The sequence below is a fragment of the Hypanus sabinus genome, chromosome 8 (assembly GCF_030144855.1).
Source record: "Hypanus sabinus isolate sHypSab1 chromosome 8, sHypSab1.hap1, whole genome shotgun sequence".
In the NCBI taxonomy this organism is placed as follows: domain Eukaryota; kingdom Metazoa; phylum Chordata; class Chondrichthyes; order Myliobatiformes; family Dasyatidae; genus Hypanus; species Hypanus sabinus.
Window position 1 is genome coordinate 34,948,611 of NC_082713.1, and position 21,513 is coordinate 34,970,123.

The 21,513-nt window shown below is 40.6% G+C and overlaps 1 protein-coding gene across 1 annotated transcript in view; it reads right to left on the reverse strand.

The window, feature by feature from the left end:
* The window catches only part of LOC132398041 (teneurin-1-like), a 742,532-nt gene that overhangs the window by 133,724 nt on the left and 587,295 nt on the right, over positions 1–21,513 (reverse strand). Inside the window, exons 18-19 of the mRNA XM_059976960.1 lie at positions 7,729–7,978; positions 3,050–3,070 (exon numbers count right to left, since the gene is read on the reverse strand). Of these exons, the coding sequence (XP_059832943.1) occupies positions 3,050–3,070; positions 7,729–7,978 (271 nt within the window). The remainder of the gene's footprint in view (positions 1–3,049; positions 3,071–7,728; positions 7,979–21,513) is intronic.

Here is a 21,513-nt window from a genome sequence, read left to right on the forward strand (position 1 = left end):
ACTAAATGACGCTGGAGATATTGTATTGAAAGAGGCAGAGATGGCAGAGGAACTGAATGTGTATTTTGCATCAGTCTTCACAGTGGAAGACATCTGCAGTATACCGGACATTCAAAGGAGTCAGGGAAGTAGGGTTTGTGCAGTGAAAATTACAACTGAGAAAGTGCTCAGGAAGCTTAATAGTTTGAGGGTGGATAAATCTCCTGGACCTGATGGAATGCACCCTCGGGTTCTGAAGGAAGTAGCTGGAGAGATTGTGGAGGCATTAATGATAACCTTTCAAGAATTGATAGATTCTGGCATTGTACTGAATGACTGAAAAATTGCAAATCTTGCTGTGCTATTTAAGAAGGGTGGGAGGCAGCAGAAAGGAAATTATAGACCTGTTAGCCTGACATCAGTGGTTGGGAAGTTGCTGGAATCATTTGTTAGGGATGAGATGACAGCGTACCTGGACGCACATGACAAGAAAGGCCAAAACCAACATGGTTTCCTGAAAGGAAGATCCTGCCTGACAAACCTACTGCAATTCTTTCAGAAAGTTACAAGCAGAGTAGACAGAGGAGATGCAGTAGACTTGGTGTACTTGGATTTTCAGATGGCCTTTGACAAGGTGCCACACATGAGGCTGCTTAGCAAGATAAGAGCCCATGGAATTACAGGGAAGTTACTAGCATGGGTGGAGCATTGGCTGGTCACTAGAAAACAGAGAGTGGGAATAAAGGGATCCTATTCTGGCTGGCTGCTGGTTACCAGTGGAGTTCCACAGAGGTTGGTGTTGGGACCATTACTTTTTTACAATGTATGTCAATGATTTGGACTACAGTATTAAGGAATTTGTGGCTAAATTTGCCAATGATACAAAGATATGTGGAGGAGCGAGTAGAGGAAACAGAAGGCTTGCAGAGAGACTTAGATAGTTTAGGGGAATGGGCAAAGAAGTGGCAAATGAAATACAATGTTGGAAAGTGCATGGTTATGCACTTTGGTGGAAGAAATAAACGGGCAGACTATTATTTAGATGGAGAGAGAATTCAAAATGCAGAGATGCAAAGAGACTTAGAAGACCTTGTGGGAGATACCCTAAAGGTTAACCTGCAGGTTGAATCGGTTGAGAAGAAGGCGAATGCAATGTTGGCATTCATTTCTAGAGGTATAGAATATAAGAGCCATGATGTGATGTTGAGGCTCTATAAGGCACTTGTGAGACCGCACTTCGAGTATTGTGTGCAGTTTTGGGCTCCTTATTTTAGAAAGGAGATAGTTACATTGGAGAGGGTTCAGAGAAGATTCACAAGAATAATTCCAGGAATGAGAGGGTTACTGTATGAGGAACATTTAGCAGCTCTTGGGCTGTATTCCCTGAAGTTCAGGGGAATGAGTGGGGATCTCATAGAAACATCTGAAATGTTAAATGTCTGAACAGATTACATATAGCAAAGTTATTTCCTATGGTACAGGATTCTAGGGCAAGTGTGCATGGCTTCAGGATTGAAGGACCATCCTTTTAGAACTGAGATACGGATAAATTACTTTAGTTAGAGGGTGGTAAATCTGTGGAATTTATTGCCGCAAGCAGCTGTGGAGGGCAAGCCATTGGGTGCACTTAAGGCAGAAATAGATAGGTTCTTGATTAGCCAGGACATCAAAGGGTGTGGGGTGAAAGTAGGGGAGTGGGGATGACTGGATGAAATGGATCAGCCCATGATTGAATGGCAGAGCAGACTTGTTGGGCTGAATGGCCTACTTCTGCTCCCATATGTTATGTTCTTATGGTTTTATATCCTTTTATTTCCACAATTTCAAAGTGACATTACCCAAAAAGGTAAAATAATTCTTCAATTTTCAACATCATGCATTGATTCATGTTGAGACTGTGGGGTGCTCCTCCTCAATGTATACTCACTATAAATATATTCCATACATTCTGTATATAACCAGCCATATTTTTGTCAAGCAGAATATCATTTGTCTCTAAGTACTTACTTGTCCACCCAGCTGAGAGACATAATTGACCAAACTTCAAACAGCTAAGTTAGCACAACTTGAAGCTGCACTGCACCAGACATGAAAGTTATGTGTTTAAATTTGTATCATTAGAATAGAGTGATTGCTTAGGAAGTTTTATAGCACAGAGGATTCCGTGTGCAGATGAACTTGGGAATAACTTTATGCCCAGGGATTGATGAGTTGGAGACAGATGGGAGATGATATGGGGTGGAGGCTCTGTGGGGCAAAATCTTTGAGCCAAAGTGCTTTAATTCCACTAACTTCTGGTTTTAGCAGAAGTACAATAGATCAAGAGATCAACTACACCCCACAGGCAACAGTTGATAGGCTTCAATTCAATGCATGATTTTTCAGACCTTGGAGGCCATGTTTATAGATCATGAAAATCATAGTAAATAGGGCAAGATGGAAGAGCCGGATTCTGCGATCCTTGTTCCAGGGCAGTGGAGTTAGTTTCTTGAGTCCCACATGCAAGCCTCTATGAAGTTCCTGTAACTGGCACAGCACCATCAGCTCAGTCCTTGTCTAACCAATATAAACATTCCGACAGCGTCAAACTTCAATTGCACATCACCAACACTCCCTGACTCATCCCACATTTACAGTTAACTTATCACCTCCACTACAATCTCCTACTTAACTACCTAGCTGGTTGTTTTCCCACCTCACCAAGTTGGCCAGCTGTTAATCAGGAAACTTGTGGAAATTAAAAATAAAGATCCCTGCTTTGGTTTAAACAGAAGCTAGCAATTCCCATTTTTTTTTGGTCAGGAATTCCCTACCTCCTTCCACTGATACCTAATTATATCTTTTGTCCTGAGCCCATTAATAGAGGTTTACGGTAAACTATTATATCCATCAGTCACTGAACCCACAATAATCGAGACGAGGTCCAATCTTTGGAACTTGATTAGACAACACTACGGTTAGATTCAAGTCACCAGATAAACTGTGTGATTGAACACCTATCACTTAATTTTATGGAGACATTGCATAAAATTTTTAATTTTGCATTAACTGCTCAGAAGCCTTGACCTACCTGTGCCTCATGTCTCTGTTTCTGATTCAGCAGGTTGAAAAGTCATCAATGCAACATGGGAGGAACAGAAAAGAAAGACAATTTAATTGTTACATAAACCACAGTAAGGCATACAGAACTACCCACCCAATAAATATAAACATACAATGGGTGAAATCATACTCTATTTTGGTGCACAATTGTCTGGAAATTCACCATTTGTTGGTAATAGATGTAGATTTTCTGTAAATACTTCCTATATTCCAGACCTTAGCCTTCCTTCCAAATTCATTTTCTTGAAGTCAAGGAAATGGACTTCAGGGGCAGAGTACAGGAAATGATTCTGCTCATTTAGCATTACTAACAATAAATTGATTTCTAGGCAAAGGACTTAAGATTTTACTGTGGAAATAATTTACTGTTCAAATGAATATCTTGGACGTTAAATAAGTTAAGGTTTCTGCACATCAATATGTTGTGCTAATACACAATACAACTTCACCTCAACTTGCCTCAGAACACTTCTCAGGAAAGGTCGCCGATCTTATACATTAACTCAATTTCTCTGTCTTGATTCTGTTTGACTTCCTGATCATTTCAGAAATATTGTTTTCATTTTGCATTTTTAGCAAATGTAGGAATATGATTTTGTCCATATTGTGAATAAAAGCAATCTGAGTGCTGCTCCAAGCCCCACTCTGAATTTTAAAATTTATTCACTGTTTGCAAGCCACTTAATCTGATAATTAACCCATATGTTCTCAGGTGATTGGCTCATATGTTGTATACTAACTTTTCACAATGCCTTTAAGAAATAGATATGTATTACATTAACCACAGTGTCCTTGTCTACACTCTCAAAGAATGTTCAGGCAGAATTGCCATATTGCGATGCACTATTCTTGATTAAATTTTTAGTTCCATGATACATTTTCTATTTTCTCCTTGAATAGGGATTCATTATATTTCTGATGTGAAAATGCTTGTGTTCCATGATCGTACACATTCTCCTCTTTAAATTCTGGCATTGTGTTAGCTATCCTTGGATTCTCTGGCATAAAGATGTTTCTTTATAAATTATTTATTAATGTGAATGTGTCTCTGCAATCTTATCCAAAGTTTATTTCAAAATATGCTGATGCAATTCATTTGGAACAAAGAGTTCGTCTACTGCTAACTTTATTAACGGCTACAGCTCCCCTACTGAACTCACCACCAAATCTTTCCACTCAGACATAATACTGTGGTACATGGCCACCAAGACAGTCCTCCTCTTTGGGTTAACCATCTTATGAGAGGAAGGAGTGGATAATGAGCAGAGGAGGTTGAAGTACTCAGACCTGGCAGATGAGTGTAGGGAAGCTGGCTGGAGGACCATTATCTACCCTGTGGCAGTAGGATAACGGGGCTTCGTTGGTGCATTGACGATAAGGTTACTCTGTGATACGGCTGTGACTGGAGCGTGGCTCAGGAGCGCCACCTGCTGGTTAGAGAGGCAGAGAAGGGCAACTTTTGGCTGAGGGGGAAGGACATGAATCGTAGGACCAACTAACCCCATTGGAAGCTGCAGGGGTTGACAGAGAGATGTTCCTACCACTGCTCCACCACCACAAGGTTTACCAGGGCTAAGGAAACAAAACATTGATGGATGTTGGTCTCTGGCTGATGATCCTGCAGCTGACCTAAGGGCACTGTTGGAGGTGTGACAGACAGCAATGCCAAGTGGGAAACATTTTCCTGTAAATCTCATTAACTATTCAAGCATGTGTTCCTTTGTGGTTTTAAATGATGTTGTGTCATTTGTGATATTTCTTTGAACGTCACTTAATCCGCTGCCATGTTAAGCACTGAAGCAGGAACATTATAAAGTTGGTCTCTTCATGAACTTTATGTGGAAATTGGATCGTACCTACCTGGCACTAATGTTCAGTTCTGTTCCACACATACGATTGTGAAATTTGTTAAAAGGACATCAGAAATGTTTTCACTTGTTTTACACCCACGATACCCAGAGATCAATGTGAAACCAGGACCTATGTAGTTCGTGACTGGGCCTCACCCAATGTAGCACATCTCTTGATACTCTGTAAACAACATCATCCCCCACTGCTGCCTGGAAGGAGATGTGACTGCGTGGGTTTCCTCTGGGAGCCCCAGTTTCTTCCCTCAGTCCAAGGTTGGTTGGTTAATTGGTTGATGCACCATCAATAACTCTCGGAGACGGGAAGCAAACGATAGGCTTTTATTAGCTGCAAGAAACCACCACACAACATCCTGGAGACTGGGGGAGGGGGAGCAGTGCCTCCAATCACCTTTATACAGGGGTCTGTGGGAGGAGCCACAGGAGCAGTCAGCAGAGGGGCGTGTCCAGACAGGTATATGTAGTTCCCCACATTGGTCATTGTAAATTGTCCCATGATTAGACTAGGATTAAGTCGGGGGATTGCTAGGCATCACGACCTGAAGGACCGGAAGGGGTTGTTCCACTCTGTATCTAGATTACTATATAAAAAAACATACTCCCTGATGCAGTCAAGATAGATCTGGACAGCTCAGGAGGAAACTGGAACTGCAGGGGAAAGGGAGACGGAGACACCTTTCATGGACACTTAAAGTGAAAACCAAGTCCTAGCCAGTGCCATAATACAAAGAAAAATGTCTAGTGCGCCACAGGCGTGTGGAAGTCTTCCAGGCCTCGTGTCAAAGAGTCTGTCAAGAGATGGTAAACACGGTTTCCTCTAGATGTGATAAACCCCATTTAATAAAGCTGTTTTTACAGCTTTGTAAGATATATTAGGGTGATCTGCATATAGCTGGAGAGGGAAACTCATAAAAAAAATTCCATAAAATCTTTAAATGGGATTCCAATGATCAGTATGACTAGCAAACTACATAAGTAAATGCAGAAAAGATTTATTTCTTGATGCGTTATGATCAGTGCAAGCAAACATGCAAAATAGATTGGAGGGATTTTTATACCCTCCCCCCGCCCCCCACACTCCCCGATTAGTGCTTAGCATCTCTGGGTTTTTCATTCTAGTGCTGTCAATGATTGCCTGTATTTGTAGGAAGCGAACAACACAGTCAAGTCCCACTGCCTGAGGTGCCACTTGTACCTCACTGAAGTCAAAGTGGATGAAATCAGTTCTTCATGACTGTAGTGTCTGGGATCATCTCACTGATGAAGCCATGAGCAGTAAATTGAGAGATACAGCAGAGATCTCCTGTGTCTGCTTGTAGTGATTGTGTGGCAATTAAGACCATTACCCTTGAGAACAAAGCAGGACAGGACATACTGGCTGAAGCTCTGCCTGCAGGATGTCGCACATCTCAGCACTGACAGAATTGGAAAACCTGATTTAATGAAAGCAGGTTAAGCTGGCATGAAATACAGTGTCTTTAAGATTATCTGGGAGTATCTTTGCTGATGGATAGAAATACTGCTATCCCCTGCTCTGAGGTTCCCCCTCAACTCAAGTAAAGTCATGTTTATTGTCATTTCACTATATACATGTATATAATGTATAGAACCATATAATGTATATAGAAATGAGACAATGTTTCTGTGATCCAGGGTGTAAAGCACTGTAGTATACATAACACACAGAACACCTGATAACTTGTAAGGTAAGGATAACATGCTACAGATGAATCATACATAAATAACAAGCTAAAGTGCATTAATATTAACCATTGTAAGGTACAAACAGATTAACCAGCCACACTTTGAATACAATGTGGCAGGGAGTTCAGAAGCCCAGTTGCCTGGGGAAAGAACCTGTTTCTCAGCTTGTTTTTATGCATTGTAATGTCACCCCTGATGGGAGAAAGTCAAAGAGGATGCTGGATATTCCTATGCTGCGTGTTTAGCTTTGGGCACAACAATATTTTCTGCCAAGTGCATTACAGCTGAGACAGAATGCACTGAGTTCCTAAACAGATCAATGTTGGAGAGAATTCCTCAGCTTTATTTAAGCACACTCTGGATTTTAAACAATCAATGAGGTTTGAGGCTGCTTAATTATGTCTCCCAATGACAGCAGAGTGTCCTCATAAGTAGCAAAAGCAGAGACAAAGCAACACACGGTGATCTCATTCTGCTGAGAAAATCCCAAGGAACACTCTGCAATCTATTTCTAACATATTAAACTTTGTTAGGATGAGTGGGAGGCTGATGAAGATTTAGATATTCCAAGGCCTCCAGCTCTTTCTTTCCAGTGATCAGATATTCAGTCTTAATGACCCTCAGCTGAGCGACTGACTGCTTTCATCTACACTGTTCTGTGGCATGGTAGACAAAGCAGGTAGGGAACAAGGTTGCACTCCACTTATAGGATATTACTAGAGCTTGCTCCCTAGACCTGCTTCCTTCTCCTCATTTCTGTTGGCCAGGTACAATGGTTGTTGGCTAATGGGGCTGAGCGGAAGAGAGCAATCCTTGTGAAACATATGCAGTGCAGTGCTATACTTTCTTTTTACACAAAAACAACCAAATGCATTGGAAACAACAATTAAGCTCAAATGCTCATGGCAAAAAAGTATCTCCTCACTACTTCTGGAATATTCATAGCAAATAAGTTTTGTGCTTAGTTATACATCCTGTCTCTTGACATCAGTAAATGGTTTAAAATGTCAGACTTATAATAGCTAAACTTCAGGTGTGAAACTCTCAGATATAAATCAGTCCAAGCATGGCATACCTCAGCTCTAAAATATTTATGGCATTTCCAGATGGAAAGATCCGGCGTACGAAATTGAAGTCCCCAATGTAGATGCTGCCATCTGGGCCGCACGCCAGTGCAACTGGTGCATAGAGTTTATTGTCCTTTGCCAGACTGTTACAGTTTGGACATGCAACGCTCCGTTGACGACCATTTCCCATGATACTTGTAATGACAAATGGCTGTTGGGATATAAACTGGTTCTCTCCATTCCCTTTGTGTAATATTCCTGAAAACAAAATTAAAAGGAGGACATAACTAAGGGGGATTATATTTGTTTCGTTGAACACTTGCTGTGTAGAGATTGTATGGGATTAAGATATGATCTTGACAATTCATGTGAAAGAAAATTGCATATTTGAATCAGAAAAAGTCTACATCATGGTTCCATGCACTTTAAAAATATGAACCCATTCTAATGAGATGATATATTTAAATACTGCTGAGAACTGACAAATGGTGCAATTCAAGGATCACTTGAATGTTTATTTATATGTCATACATTTTATTATTTGTATTCTCTTATTTTTTAATGTAATTTCTTCATTGCGAGAAGCTGGTCATTATTTGTATGGTGACTTTCCAAGATAAGCAACAATTCTGAAATGATTCTTCACAGCTGGGTTAGGTACCAAGCATGACTGCTCTTTCAGATAACTAGTATTGGCATGTTTGGTGTCAGCTGTGCTTTTATCTCTCCGCAGTGTCCATGGTTTCTGCTAGTAATTATAGACAGGGACAAAGTGCCCAACCGTTAATTATTTAGATTCCACAATGGTCATATATGATCTACAGATTTTGTTTGTCACAGTAATTGTAGCAATTGGTAAGAGGAACCTTTCAAATGTTAGAATATTGCATGGTATTGTAGGTATTGTAAACTGACTTGAAGCTATTTTGACAAACAAATAGCTTTCCTAACATTAAACCACATAGCAGAATTTTGCATCCAGTCAGTTTTACCTTAAGTAATACTTTCAAACACCCAAATGTTCTGTACATTATTATTTGATTCCTGCTCGAAGTGCTGGAAATGTTGCATATTTCAGAATCCTGACACAGTACTGCTTAATCTAAAAATCTCACAATCGATACTACAATAGTAGTGCTGATAGAGAAAGGCAGCTGCATTCTTCGATAGTAAAACATACCAATACAGGCAGAATGATGATTACAGACAGCCTCATATTTCATTGATCAATCAAGATGGCACGACATGACTTATACTACGAAGGACACAAGGTTTGAGGATATTAATAGATTAGATGGATTAGGAGCCTATAATTTGTAGGAGTAAGTTTAAAGACAGTGACTATACTTCATTGGGAGTTTGAAGAGATTTACTATATCAACAAATACACTCAAAAACTTCTATAGGTGTACTATGGAGAGCATTCTGACAGGTTGCATCACTGTCTGGTATATGGGGTGGGGGGGGGGCACTGCACAAGACTGAAAGAAGCTGCAGACTGTTGTAACTCTAGTCAGCTCCATCTTGGGTACTGGCCTACAAAATACCCAGGATATCTTCAAGGAGCGGTGTCTCAGAAAGGCAGCGTCCAGCACCCAGGGCATTCCCTTTTCTCACTGTTACCATCAGGTAGGAGATACAGAAGCCTGAAGTCACACACTCAGTGATTCAGAAACAGATTCTTCACTTTGCCATCCGATTCCTAAATGCACATTGAACCTGTGAACACTACCTTACTTTTTAAATATATATTATCTGTTTTTGCATAATTTTAATCTATTTATTTTATGTATACTGTAATTGATTTACTTATTATTCTTTTTCTTCTTCTATATTATTTATTGCATTGAATTGCTGCTGCTAAGTTAACATTTCATGACATGCTTATTCTGAAAATGAAAGGGAGGGGGTTTATAGTTACATAAAATAAGTAAAATCCCACTAATAGACTGCCATAATATTTGTTTTGCACACTGGGACTATAAGGAGCAGGAAGCATGCCCAGCAGAGCCTCTAGTAGTTTGGGGGGATAATAAAGGGAAGTATTGAAGACATTAGAGGACTGCATTCCCAATAAAACAAAGTGACATGAGTGGCTGTAAAGGCGAATGTCTGGAAGGTTAAAAGCAAGAAATCTATCACCTGTAGTTGTAAATTTTATAAGTCAGTTCTACCAGTGCAGAGCATCTTAAAGCATGTATTATCATATATTATTATATATCATATATTTAGTTTGAGATAGGAAGATGCTATTTGGCTTATCAAGTCTAAGCTATCCATTTAGTTTTTCCACTGCAGGCAATTGGATGGAAGCCTATTATTTACTCCAATGTCTTTTCTGCAGAGTGGAACGGCTGGGAAAATCCATGAAGTCTTGTGTGGTGAATATCGACTCAGGAATAGAACATAAATTGAGACATGGAACTTTCCTTTGCTATAAACCCTGTCATTACACATGCTTTGATAATTAGCTGCATTTTATGTTCAGGAGAGTCTAATCTCATTTTATACCTAAACTCCATTTAGTTCACTGACTTCATGTCTTGTCTGTTTAGCTTCACTGTTTTTGTATGACAAGTGCTCAAAGACCTTTCAATATTTTCTAATTTTACCACTACAATGTTTTTGTTGTCATCATATATGATATTTGAAAGATACATTCTTTCCAATTTCACTTCTCTGCAAGTGGAGTCGTGAACGTTTCACCTAAATGGTGCTTGGAAGTTTGCCAATTTTGAAAGAATGCAGTTTAATTCTAGCACTAGTTTTGTGCGTCATTAGGAGTTACAGGGAAGTTAGGAAGTAAAAGTCTATCTGGCTTTAGTTGCCAAAGATCTCATCTTTTGTCCCAGGGTTATGTCATGAATAAGTACATAGTAGGTTATATCAGTCAACTGTTGTAAGATTAAGGCACTCCAAACCTGAGAAGGTGCTCGCAAAATAAGCAAAATGAAAGCAATGGCATATAAAGACTTACAAAGGAGATGAAGGAACCTCACTAGGGATCTTCTCAGGGGTTCTCTTGACCTGTATCATAGCTATGATAGGAGATTTGCAGAAACCAAAGAATCACACGTGACAGTAAATTACAGCCAAGAGGGATGTCATTCAATCCACTTTGATCATGCTAGACATATTAGAGCTGTTTAGGTCAATTCAACTTCCTAATAATCAAATGCAGAATCTCTACTAAAGTTGATTAAGAAAATCATGATGGAAGTTCCTGTTCACAAAAAATCGTGTGAAATTAATTGCATCCATATGAGAAGGAGAAGGTTGGGGATAGGAGTGCAACAAGGAAACCAGGGTTAAATTGCCTTTGTTTAGCTTTATGTAGTGTTCTGCTCCAGGAATCCGTGATTCTTTGTGTTCCATTTGTTAAAGGGAAATGACCATCAAAAAATAACAAACGTGTCCTTTTTCACAGGTTGTAACCAGCCACTTGATTTCTCAATATCCCTCTCTTTCACTTTGCCATTAAACATATCTAATTGAACCATTTATATTTTATCTTTCACTGTGCTTCCTTGTAATAAGTTTAGCTGATTTACAGAAGTTCTATTTGAGTTTGTATTTTAAAGCTTAACTTTAAACTTACATTCTATAGTATTTAATTAAGAAGGAAGCTAGGAACTAACTGAGTAATTAGAGGAGAGTAAATTTAACTTTGGTGGTGGGCAAATTATAAGAATCAATTCTGAGGGTCTGGAACAATCTTCTTGTTCCAAAATTATTTTACTGGGTGTAAGCAACGTGTTGCCAACCAACATGCTTCTGCCGGGCTCATTAGTGAGTTAGACTTAAATGAGGGGTTGTTGAAACTTGTGTGTCCAAATAATACAGAAATTGAGCAGGAAGTTACAGATGGTTTGGTGGGTTGGGCTAAAAAGTTCCATATGGAGATCAGTCTGGTTGATCATACCCCTGGGGAAGTGCAACAAGGCAAGAAATTACACAATAAAGAAAAGGATACTCAGAGATACAGGGGAAGAAATAGAAACAGAGTGCATGCTCATCAGTATTTCTTAAGTCAATAATTTAATTATAAAGACCTACAAGATGCTTTCACTCTATAAGACATAAAAAGAAAGAGTTGGCAGATCATGCCAGAACTACAGAAAGCACTTTATTAGACCACAGAATAAATATCATGTACACTTCTGGTCACCAATGTGTAGAAGAGATGTTACTGTACTGGAAAGACAGCAAGGAAACTTGATGAGCATGTTTTTCGCACCAAGAAAAGGATGGATATGTTGCTTGTCATCTTTGAGCAGAGGAAACTGAGAGATGTAGTAGGTGTATAAAGTACTCAGAAAAAAACAAATAGAAATGAGTCAGAAATCAAGGGGCCATAAATTTAAACTAATTGGTAGAAGAATTAGAAGGGCCAGCAGCACTATGTTTTGACCCAGAGGTGCAGGAGGAATATATTTTCATCCAGAGGGTTGGAAGCGTTTTGAATTCATTGACTGAAGAGGAAGGTTAGTCAGAAAACTTTATCATTTTTAAGTAGTACTTGGATGTACACTTGAAATATTATGGTCTCCAGGGCTAAAGTAGGGAGGTTGGATTAGCTGTTCCAGCCAGTGCAATTGTAGTTGGTTGAACACATCTTCTTTTAACATCACAAATTTCAAAGCTTCATTTATTATCAAAATATACAACTCAGGAATTCATTTTTTCTGGGTAGCCATGAAACCAAGAAAGCAAAGAAAGGCAACCTCCTAAATCTCCCCTTCCACACAAAATACAAAGAAAAACAGAATAGACACATTAATCCCCACCCCCCATCACTCCTCTCACACAATAAAAAAGAGCAAAATGCAACAACCCCCCCCCGCACAAAAAAATCAACAAAATGGAACAGGCACATTGACCCCAAATCCCCCTCTTCACACACAAAAAATGAGAAGGATCAGGTGAAAAACACAGAATATAAAAAACTGTAAGGCTGAAAAAAAATCTTTAGCCCAAGTGCAGATCCAAAATGCATGGGCACAGTGGAAGACTCTGCCCTCTCTGGAAGCAGAGTCATTAAAAGATAAGCAGCCGATGCACATGCCCTGACGCTTCAATCTCCCTCATCATTTTAATCGGCACACAATGGAAGCTTTAAACGGTGAAACGGAGTCAAACATTGGCCTGCGCCCCGTGCTGCAGCCTGCCTGCCACAAGGTTCATGAACATTGCTTCTGCATCCAGGAACCCTTTCAGAGACTACAGAGTGGTTTTCTATAAATCTATGAAAACATTCTGCAAAATTTTCAAAAATTGAGGTAAAACTTTTGCAAATATTCTATAAATCTATGAAAGCAGAGCACCAAATACATGCTATCACAGAAAGCATGTGCAAACTCCTGACAGCACCTAAGGTCAGAATCAAATCTCGGTCATTGTAACTGAAGAAAGGGAATCCTATTTGTTCTTGCATTGTGCTAACAATTGTACCGTCATGATATCTACCTGCGGTAACTGAGAATAGTTCTCAGTGGAAGTATCAGCTTACATCCAATGTCAATGCCAATGGCAGAACTTCAGATTGGGGGATTTCAACATGCGGGTAGACTGGGAGAATCAGAATGGTACTGGACCCCAAGAAAGCGAGTTTGTGGAGTGCCTCCGAGACAGATTCTTAGAACAGCTTGTACTGGAGCCTACCAGGGAGAGGCAAATCTAGATTTAGTGTTGTGCAATGAACCGGATTTGATCAGGGATCTCGAGGTAAAGGAACCGTTAGGAGGTAGTGACCATAATATGATATGTTTTAACCTATAATTTGAGGAGAAGAAGAAGGGAAAATCGGATGTGTCAGTATTACGTTGAACAAAGGGAACTATGGAGCTATGAGGGAGGAGCTGGCCAAAGTTCAATGGAACAATACCCTAGCAGGGAAGACAGTGGAACAACAATGGCAGGTATTTCTGGGAATAATGCAGAAGGTGCAAGATCGGTTCATTCCAAAGAGGAAGAAAGATCCTAAGGGGAGTAAGGGGCGGCCGTGGCTGACAAGGGAAGTAAAGGGCAGTATAAAAATAAAAGAAAAGAAGTATAATATGCAAAGATGAGTGGGAAACCGAAGGACTGGGAAGATTTTAAAGAGCAGCAGAAGATAACAAAAAAGGCATTACGCCAAGAAAAAATTAGGTATGAAGGTAAACTAGCCAGGAATATAAAGGAGGATAGTAAAAGCTTCTTTAGGTACGTGAATAGCAAAAAAATAGTTAAGATCAAAATTGGGCCATTGAAGACAGAAATGGATGAATTAATATGGGGAACAAGGAAATGGCAGACGAGTTGAACAGGTACTTTGGATCTGTTTTCACTAGGGAAAACACAAATAATCTCCCAGATGTAATAGTGGCCAAAGGAATTAGGGTAAAGGATGAACTGAAGGAAATTTATATTAGGCAAGAACCAGTGTTGGATAGACTGTTGGGTCTGAAGGCTGATAAGTCCCCAGGACCTGATAGTCTGCGTCCCAGGGTACTTAAAGAGGTGGCTCTAGAAATCGTGGATGCATTGGTAATCATTTCCCAGTGTTCTATAGATTCAGGAACAGTTCCTGCTGATTGGAGGGTGGCTAATGTTGTCCCACTTTTCAAGAAAGGAGAGAGAGAGAAAACAGGGAATTATAGACCCGTTAGCCTGACCTCAGTGGTGGGAAAGATGCTGGAGTCAATTATAAAAGAGGAAATTATGACACATTTGGATAGCAGTAGAAGGATCAGTCTGAGTCAGCATGGATTTATGAAGGGAAAATCATGCTTGACTATATTCTGGAGTTTTTTGAGGATGTAACTATGAAAATGGACAAGGGAGAGCCAGTGGATGTAGTGTACCTGGACTTCCAGAAAGCTTTTGATAAAGTCCCACATAGGAGATTAGTGGGCAAAATTAGGGCACATAGTATTGGGGGCAGAGTACTGACATGGATTGAAAATTGGCTGGCTGACAGGAAACAAAGAGTAGTGATTAATAGGTCCCTTTCGGAATGGCAGGCTGTGACCAGTGGGGTACCGCAAGGTTTGGTGCTGGGACCGCAGCTGTTTACAATATACATTAATGATTTAGATGAAGGGATTAAAAGTAATATTAGCAAATTTGCCGATGACACAAAGCTGGGTGGCAGTGTGAAATGTCAGGAGGATGTTATGAGAATGCAGGGTGACTTGGACAGGTTGGGTGAGTGGGCAAATGTATGGCAGATTATGGCAGAATGTATGGCAGAAAAGGGGAAGTACAATGAGATCTAGGTGTTCTTGTACATCAGTCAATGAAAGCAAGCATGCAGGTACAGCAGGCAGTGAAGAAAGCTAATGGCATGCTGGCTTTTATAACAAGAGGAATTGAGTCTAGGAGTAAAGAGGTCGTTCTGCAGCAGTACAAGACCCTGGTGAGACCCCACCTGGAGTATTGTGTGCAGTTTTGGTCTCCAAATTTGAGGAAGGACATTCTTGCTATTGAGTGAGTGCAGCGTAGGTTCACAAGGTTAATTCGCGGAATGGCAGGACTGTCATATGTTGAAAGATTGGAGCGACTGGGCTTGTATACACTGGAATTTAGAAGGATGAGAGGGGATCTGATTGAAACATATAAGATTATTAAAGGATTGGACACGCTGGAGGCAGGAAGCATGTTCCCCCTGATAGGTGAGGCCACAGTTTAAGAATAAGGGGTAGGCCATTTAGAACAGAGATGCAGAAAAACTTTTTCACCCAGAGAGTGGTGGATATGTAGAATGCTCTGCCCCAGAAGGCAGTGGAGGCCAAGTCTCTGGATGCATTCAAGAAAGAGCTATATAGAGCTCTTATAGATAGCGGGGTCAAGGGATATGGGGAGAGGGCAGGAACGGGGTACTGATTGTGTATGATCAGCCATGATCACAGTGAATGGTGGTGCTGGCTAGAAGGGCTGAATGGCCTACTCCTGCACCTACTGTCTATTGTCTATCGTGACGGGGAGGCATATAGGAGTCACACAATTTTGTGCTCAACTTAAGATTAAGGAATTCATGGTGGACTTCAGGGAGGGGAAATCGAGGGATCAGCAGTGATAAGGGTGAGCAATTTCAAGCTCCTGGGTGTCTACTTTTCTGAAGATCTTTCCTGGGCCCAAAATATTGATGCTATTGCCAGGACATGACCGCAGCTATGCTTCATTAGGAGTTTAGGAGAATTGATTGCAACCAAAGAATCTCGCAAATTTCTACAGATGTACCGTGGAAAACTTCTAAACGGTTGCATCACCGTATGGAGGGATCACTGTGCAGGATCGGAAAAAGCTGCAGAAATTTCTAAACTCAGCCAGTTCCATCATGGGCACTAGCCTCACATGCATTGAGGACACCTTTAAAAGGGAATGCCTCAAAAAAGCAGCATCTGTCATTAAGAAATCCATCACACAGAACCTGCCCTCTTCTCATTGCTACCATCAGGGAGCCTGAAGACACCCACTCAACATTTCCGTATCAGCTTCTTCCCCTCTGCCATCAGATTTCTGAATGGTTAATGAACCCATGAACAATATCTTTCTTTTTTTTTGCTCTTTTTGCACTACTTACTTAATTTATTTTTATGTATATTCTTATTGTAGTTTAGAGTTTATAAAAATTATTATGTATTGCAGAGTACTGCTGCCGCAAATCACGGCATATGCCAATGATAATAAACCTGATTCTGTGGCTCCCACACAAATGCTGAGATTTCACCAAAATCAGCATGCTCTTCATCAGTGATTCCTAAACTGTACTCCAATGTTTAGGAGTGTGAACTTGGTAGCAAGCCCAACAGTTACAGTTTTGAAAGTGCCTGCTAAATCTATGGCAGATTAGACCTGGCCTAGAAAGAGTAATTCCATTCATTTTACAGAGAAGAAAATGTGGGATAGGTCTAAAATAATTGTAAGGAAATCTTGCATGGACAGCGATTGATGATTAGTGGATTAGAAAAGGACACTGCAAATGCCATGCTGTAGGTCAGCAGTGATCATGTGTGGCTAACCATGGACAGAGGACATAAAACAGAGCAATGATGTTGATGAAGAATTTAAAGGGAATAGTGCAAGAGCGTACAATCTTATACTTCCGGATAAGAATAATTTAAATTATAAACCAACAAGGTTTTACAAACTCTTCCTGCATTAAATAACAATAGGGGTAAAATGTTTCATATTTTCAAAAATTGATCTTAGACTCAAAACATACTGGGATTTTCAGCAATACCTACCGGTATTTGAAATTGAACAGTAATATGGCTCTTTTAATGGCAGAAATGAACTTTGCCTCATTTTAGGAAAATGTCCTCCTATCTTAACTGTGAACATATTTGTAAGTCTATTAACAAAGCATTTTCCAAAAGTCACATAGGTGAATTAGAAGACCTAATTTTGACTGGAATAATATTCATGAACTTTTACTAATACTTTGAAAAATGCTCTGCTTCTTATTCCATGAAAGCCATAAATGAGTTGTAATTTATGCACTAATTGATCTCCTGTGGCTGTGCAGACAGCAAATTAAGAACAAATGTACTCTTTTGGTAAAGAGGAATCAGAGAGCACAATATAATTGGAACAGATCTGAAAACCTGCTTGCTTAAAATGCAATATATCTGCTTTGAATTTCATATCCAACTTCAAATCCACATTTACTAAAGAATTGGTTGAAGCAAACTTTGACAAAAACTATGATCTGATTCAATTAATCTAATGATAGTTAAAAAAACACAAATTCAACCATTCAACCTCAGGTCTGGTATAATTGGAGTGATTTCATGATCATCAACAAGCTGCTGAGGTTCACAGTTGACCTCTAGGCACATTCTAGAGTGGGAATTTGGTGGATGAGGAAAGGCAAGATGTAGCAGTGAAATCTTGGGCTGTAATATGCTCCGTCACATTATGGGGAGTGAGAGTGTGGGATGCAGAGGATGTTTCATCCACCAAATATTGAATATATTTAGATAGTTAGCTATGTCACACCTCTCACCCCTCAGCATCACCCTCTCCCTGTCCATCAAAACTTCCAAGAATTTTTGAATTTCTCTACTATTAAGAAATAATAAAAATGTTTCAAAATGAAATCAATGAGAGGGAGTGTGTAAAATGAGCTACCTTTCAATCAGGTCCATGATTAAGATTTAAAAGGCAGAGTTTTGCGGCAGTTTCTCTGAGTTGGCAATGACCAATCAACAAGAGGGATTCATTAAAAAGGGCCAAAACAAAAATAACGTAAGAGTAAGCGGAGCAGACATCCTTTTGAGAGCAGAACAAGTGCTAGACCTGCCCCTACACCACCTCCATCACTACCATTCAGAATCCTAAACAGTCCTTCCAGGTGAGGTGACCCTTCACCTGTGAGTCTGTTGGGGTTATGTACAGAGTTCGGTGCTCCTGGTGTGGCCTCCTGTACATCGGTGAGAACTGACGTAGATTCAGAGACCGCTTCACTGAGCAGATGTACTCTGTCTGCCAGAGCAAAAGGGGATCCCCTAGTGGCCACCTATTTTAATTCCACTTTCCATTCCCATTCTGATATGTCCATCCATGGCCTTCTCTACTGTTGTGATAAAGCTTGCAGGAACAACACCTTATATTCTGTTTGGGTAGCCTTCAACCTGATGGCATGAACATCCATTTTACAAACCTGGTAATGCCCTCCCCCACCCCTCCCTTCACCATTTACCATTCCCTCTTCCCTCTTTTACCTTATCTCCTTGCCCACCCATTGCCTCCCTCTAGTGCCCCTTCCGCCTTTTCTTCCTTCCATTGTCTTCTGTCTCTTTCGACAATCAACTTTCCAGCTCTATTCTTCATCCTTCCCACTGCAGGTTTTACCTATCATTTGGTGTTTCTCTCTCCCCTCCTCCCACCTTTTAAATCTACTCCTCAGCTTTTTCCTCCAGTCCTATCGACTAGACATAGACATAGATATAGAAGCAAAGACATAGAAAACACAGAGTACTCTTTTCCTAGATGTGACTTGGCCTGCTGGGTTCCTCCAGCATCTGCAGATTTTCTCTTGTTTGTGATTCTTTTCAAGTCAAGTCAAGTCAAGTCAAGTCAAGTCACTTTTTATTGTCATTTTGACCATAACTGCTGGTACAGTACACAGTAAAAATGAGACAACGTTTTTCAACACCATAGTGTTACATGAAACGGTACAAAAACTAGACTGAACTTCATAAAAAAAAAATTACACTAGACTACAGACCTACCCAGGACAGCATAAAGTGCACAAAACATTGCAGGCATTGCAATAAATAATAAACAGGACAATAGGGCAGTAAGGTGTCAGTCCAGGCTCTGGGCATTGAGGAGTCTGATGGCTTGGGGGAAGAAACTGTTATGTAGTCTGGTCATGAGAGCCCGAATGCTTCAGTGCCTTTTCCCAGATGGCAGGAGGGAGAAGAGTTTGTATGAGGAGTGCGTGGGGTCCTTCATAATGCTGTTTGCTTTGTGAATGCATCGTGTAGTGTAAATGTCTGTAATGGCGGGAAGAGAGACCCTGATGACCTTATCAGCTGACCTCACTATCTACTGCAGGGTCCTGCGATCCGAGATGGTGCAATTTCCAAACCAGGCAGTGATGCAGTTGCTCAGGATGCTCTCAATACAACCCCTGTAGAATGTGATGAGGACGTGGGGTTGGAGATGGACTTTCCTTTAGAGTGGCTTTGGCCTTTCAGACTTGGGCAAGATCAGGCTTGGGCGAGGTAAAGTATCTGGTAAGTCTTTCTGTTCTTATTCGTTCATTCCTCATCTGTTAGAGCATAGGTGCAACGTGAGAATGGCTTCACGTGCAGTGTGTTTGTACTGTGTGTGTGAGATATGGGAAGTCTGGGAGACGTCCAATCTCGCAGATAGACATATCTGCACCAGGTGCACTGAGCTGCAGCTCCTGAGAGAATATGTAATGAAAATGGAGCTGCAGTTTGATAAGCTTTAACTCATACAGGAGACTGAGGAGGTGATAGACAGAAGCTACAAGGAGGTTGTTACACCTCAATTGCAGGACACAGGTAACTGGGTGACTGGGAGAAGGAGGGGAAATGCACAGGACTGCAGAGTACACCTGTGGCCGTTCCCCACAATAATAAGTATACAACTTGAGATACTATTAAGGAGGATGACTACCCGGGGGCTGCCACAGTAACCGGGTCTCTGGCAATGAGTCTGGTGCTGTAGCTCAAAGGAGAAGGGAGGTGATAGGAGATTCCATAGTCAGAGGAACAGAGATGCAATTCTGTAGGCGCGATAGAGACACCCGGATGGTATGTTGTCTCTCTAGTGCCCTTGGCAGGGATGTCTCAGGTTGGGCTCATGGATGAGCAGCCAGAATCCTTGATGCAAAAGAGACGGATTGCACCTGAACAGGAAGGAGTCCAGTTTCCTGTGGGTAGGTTTGCTAGAGTAGTTCAAGAGGGTTTAATCTAATTTGCCAGAGGGATGGGAATGGGAGTGATAGTGCTGAAGAATGGGTAGTTGGTTTACAAACAAAGGCAATCTGTAATGAGACTTCTCGCAAGGGGAGGCTGATGGTAGAGCAAAATTTCATCAACAGGATGGGTTACAATGTAAAAAGCGAACAAAACTGAAAAGGATGTAAGTATTATATTTGAATGCGTGCATTATATGGAAAAAGGTAGATTTACTTGTAGCACAGTTACAGATTGGCATGTATGATGTTATAGGCATCATGGAATCATGACTGAAAGAAGATTATAGCTGTGAGCTTAACATCCAAGGATACACATTGTATTGAAAGGGTAGGCAGGTAGGTAGATGGAATGGCACAGCTCTGTTGGTAAAAAGTGAAATCAAATCATTAGAAATAGGTGACATAGCGTCGGAAGGTGTTGAATCATTGTGTAAAGCTATGGAACAGCTAGAGTAAAAAGACCCTGAACATATATAGACACCCAAAAAGTAGCAATGATGTCATCTGCAAATTAAAATAGGAAATAGAAAATGCATGCCAAACAGGCAATGTTACAATAGTCATGGAGGATTTCAATATTTAGGTAGTTTGGAAAAATCAGGTCGATGGTGGATCCCAAAAAGGGGCATTTCTGGAATGCTTAGGAGATGGCTTTTTAGAGCATTTCGTGGTTGAGCCCACTAGGGGATCAGCTTTTCTGGACTGGATATTGTGCAATGAATCAGAAGTGATTAGAGAGCATAAGGTAGAAGAGCCTTTAGAAGAAAGTGATCATTATACGATTGAGTTTACCCTGACATTTGAGGGGGAGAAGCTAAAGTCAGAGGCATGAGAGAGGACACAACCGTGGCTAATAAGAGAAGTCAAAGCCACATAAAAGCCAAAGAGACAACATATTATAGAGCAAAAATTACGGGGAAGCTAGAGGATTGAGAAACGTTTAAAAACCAACAGAAGCCAACTAGAAAAGTCATAAAGAAGGATAAGATGGAATATAAAAGTAAACGTGTCAATAATATTAAAGCAGATGGAGCTTAGTAAAATAAAGGGCTCTGGGTAAACCTTGGTAGTTCTTAAGGTAAGGACATGTTTGGCACAGCTTTGTGGGCTGAAGGGCCTGTATTGCCCTGTAGGTTTTCTATGTTTCTGGGACACCAGAAGTTTTTTCAGATACATAAAGTGTAAAAAAGAGGTGAGAGTGGTTATCAGACCACTGGAAAATGACGTAGTAATGAGGGACACGGAAATGGCAGACAACATGAATAATTTGCATCAGTCTTCACTGAGGAGAACATTAGCAGTATGGTGGATGTTCTAGAGCAGGCATGGGCAAACTACGGCCCGGGGGCCATAT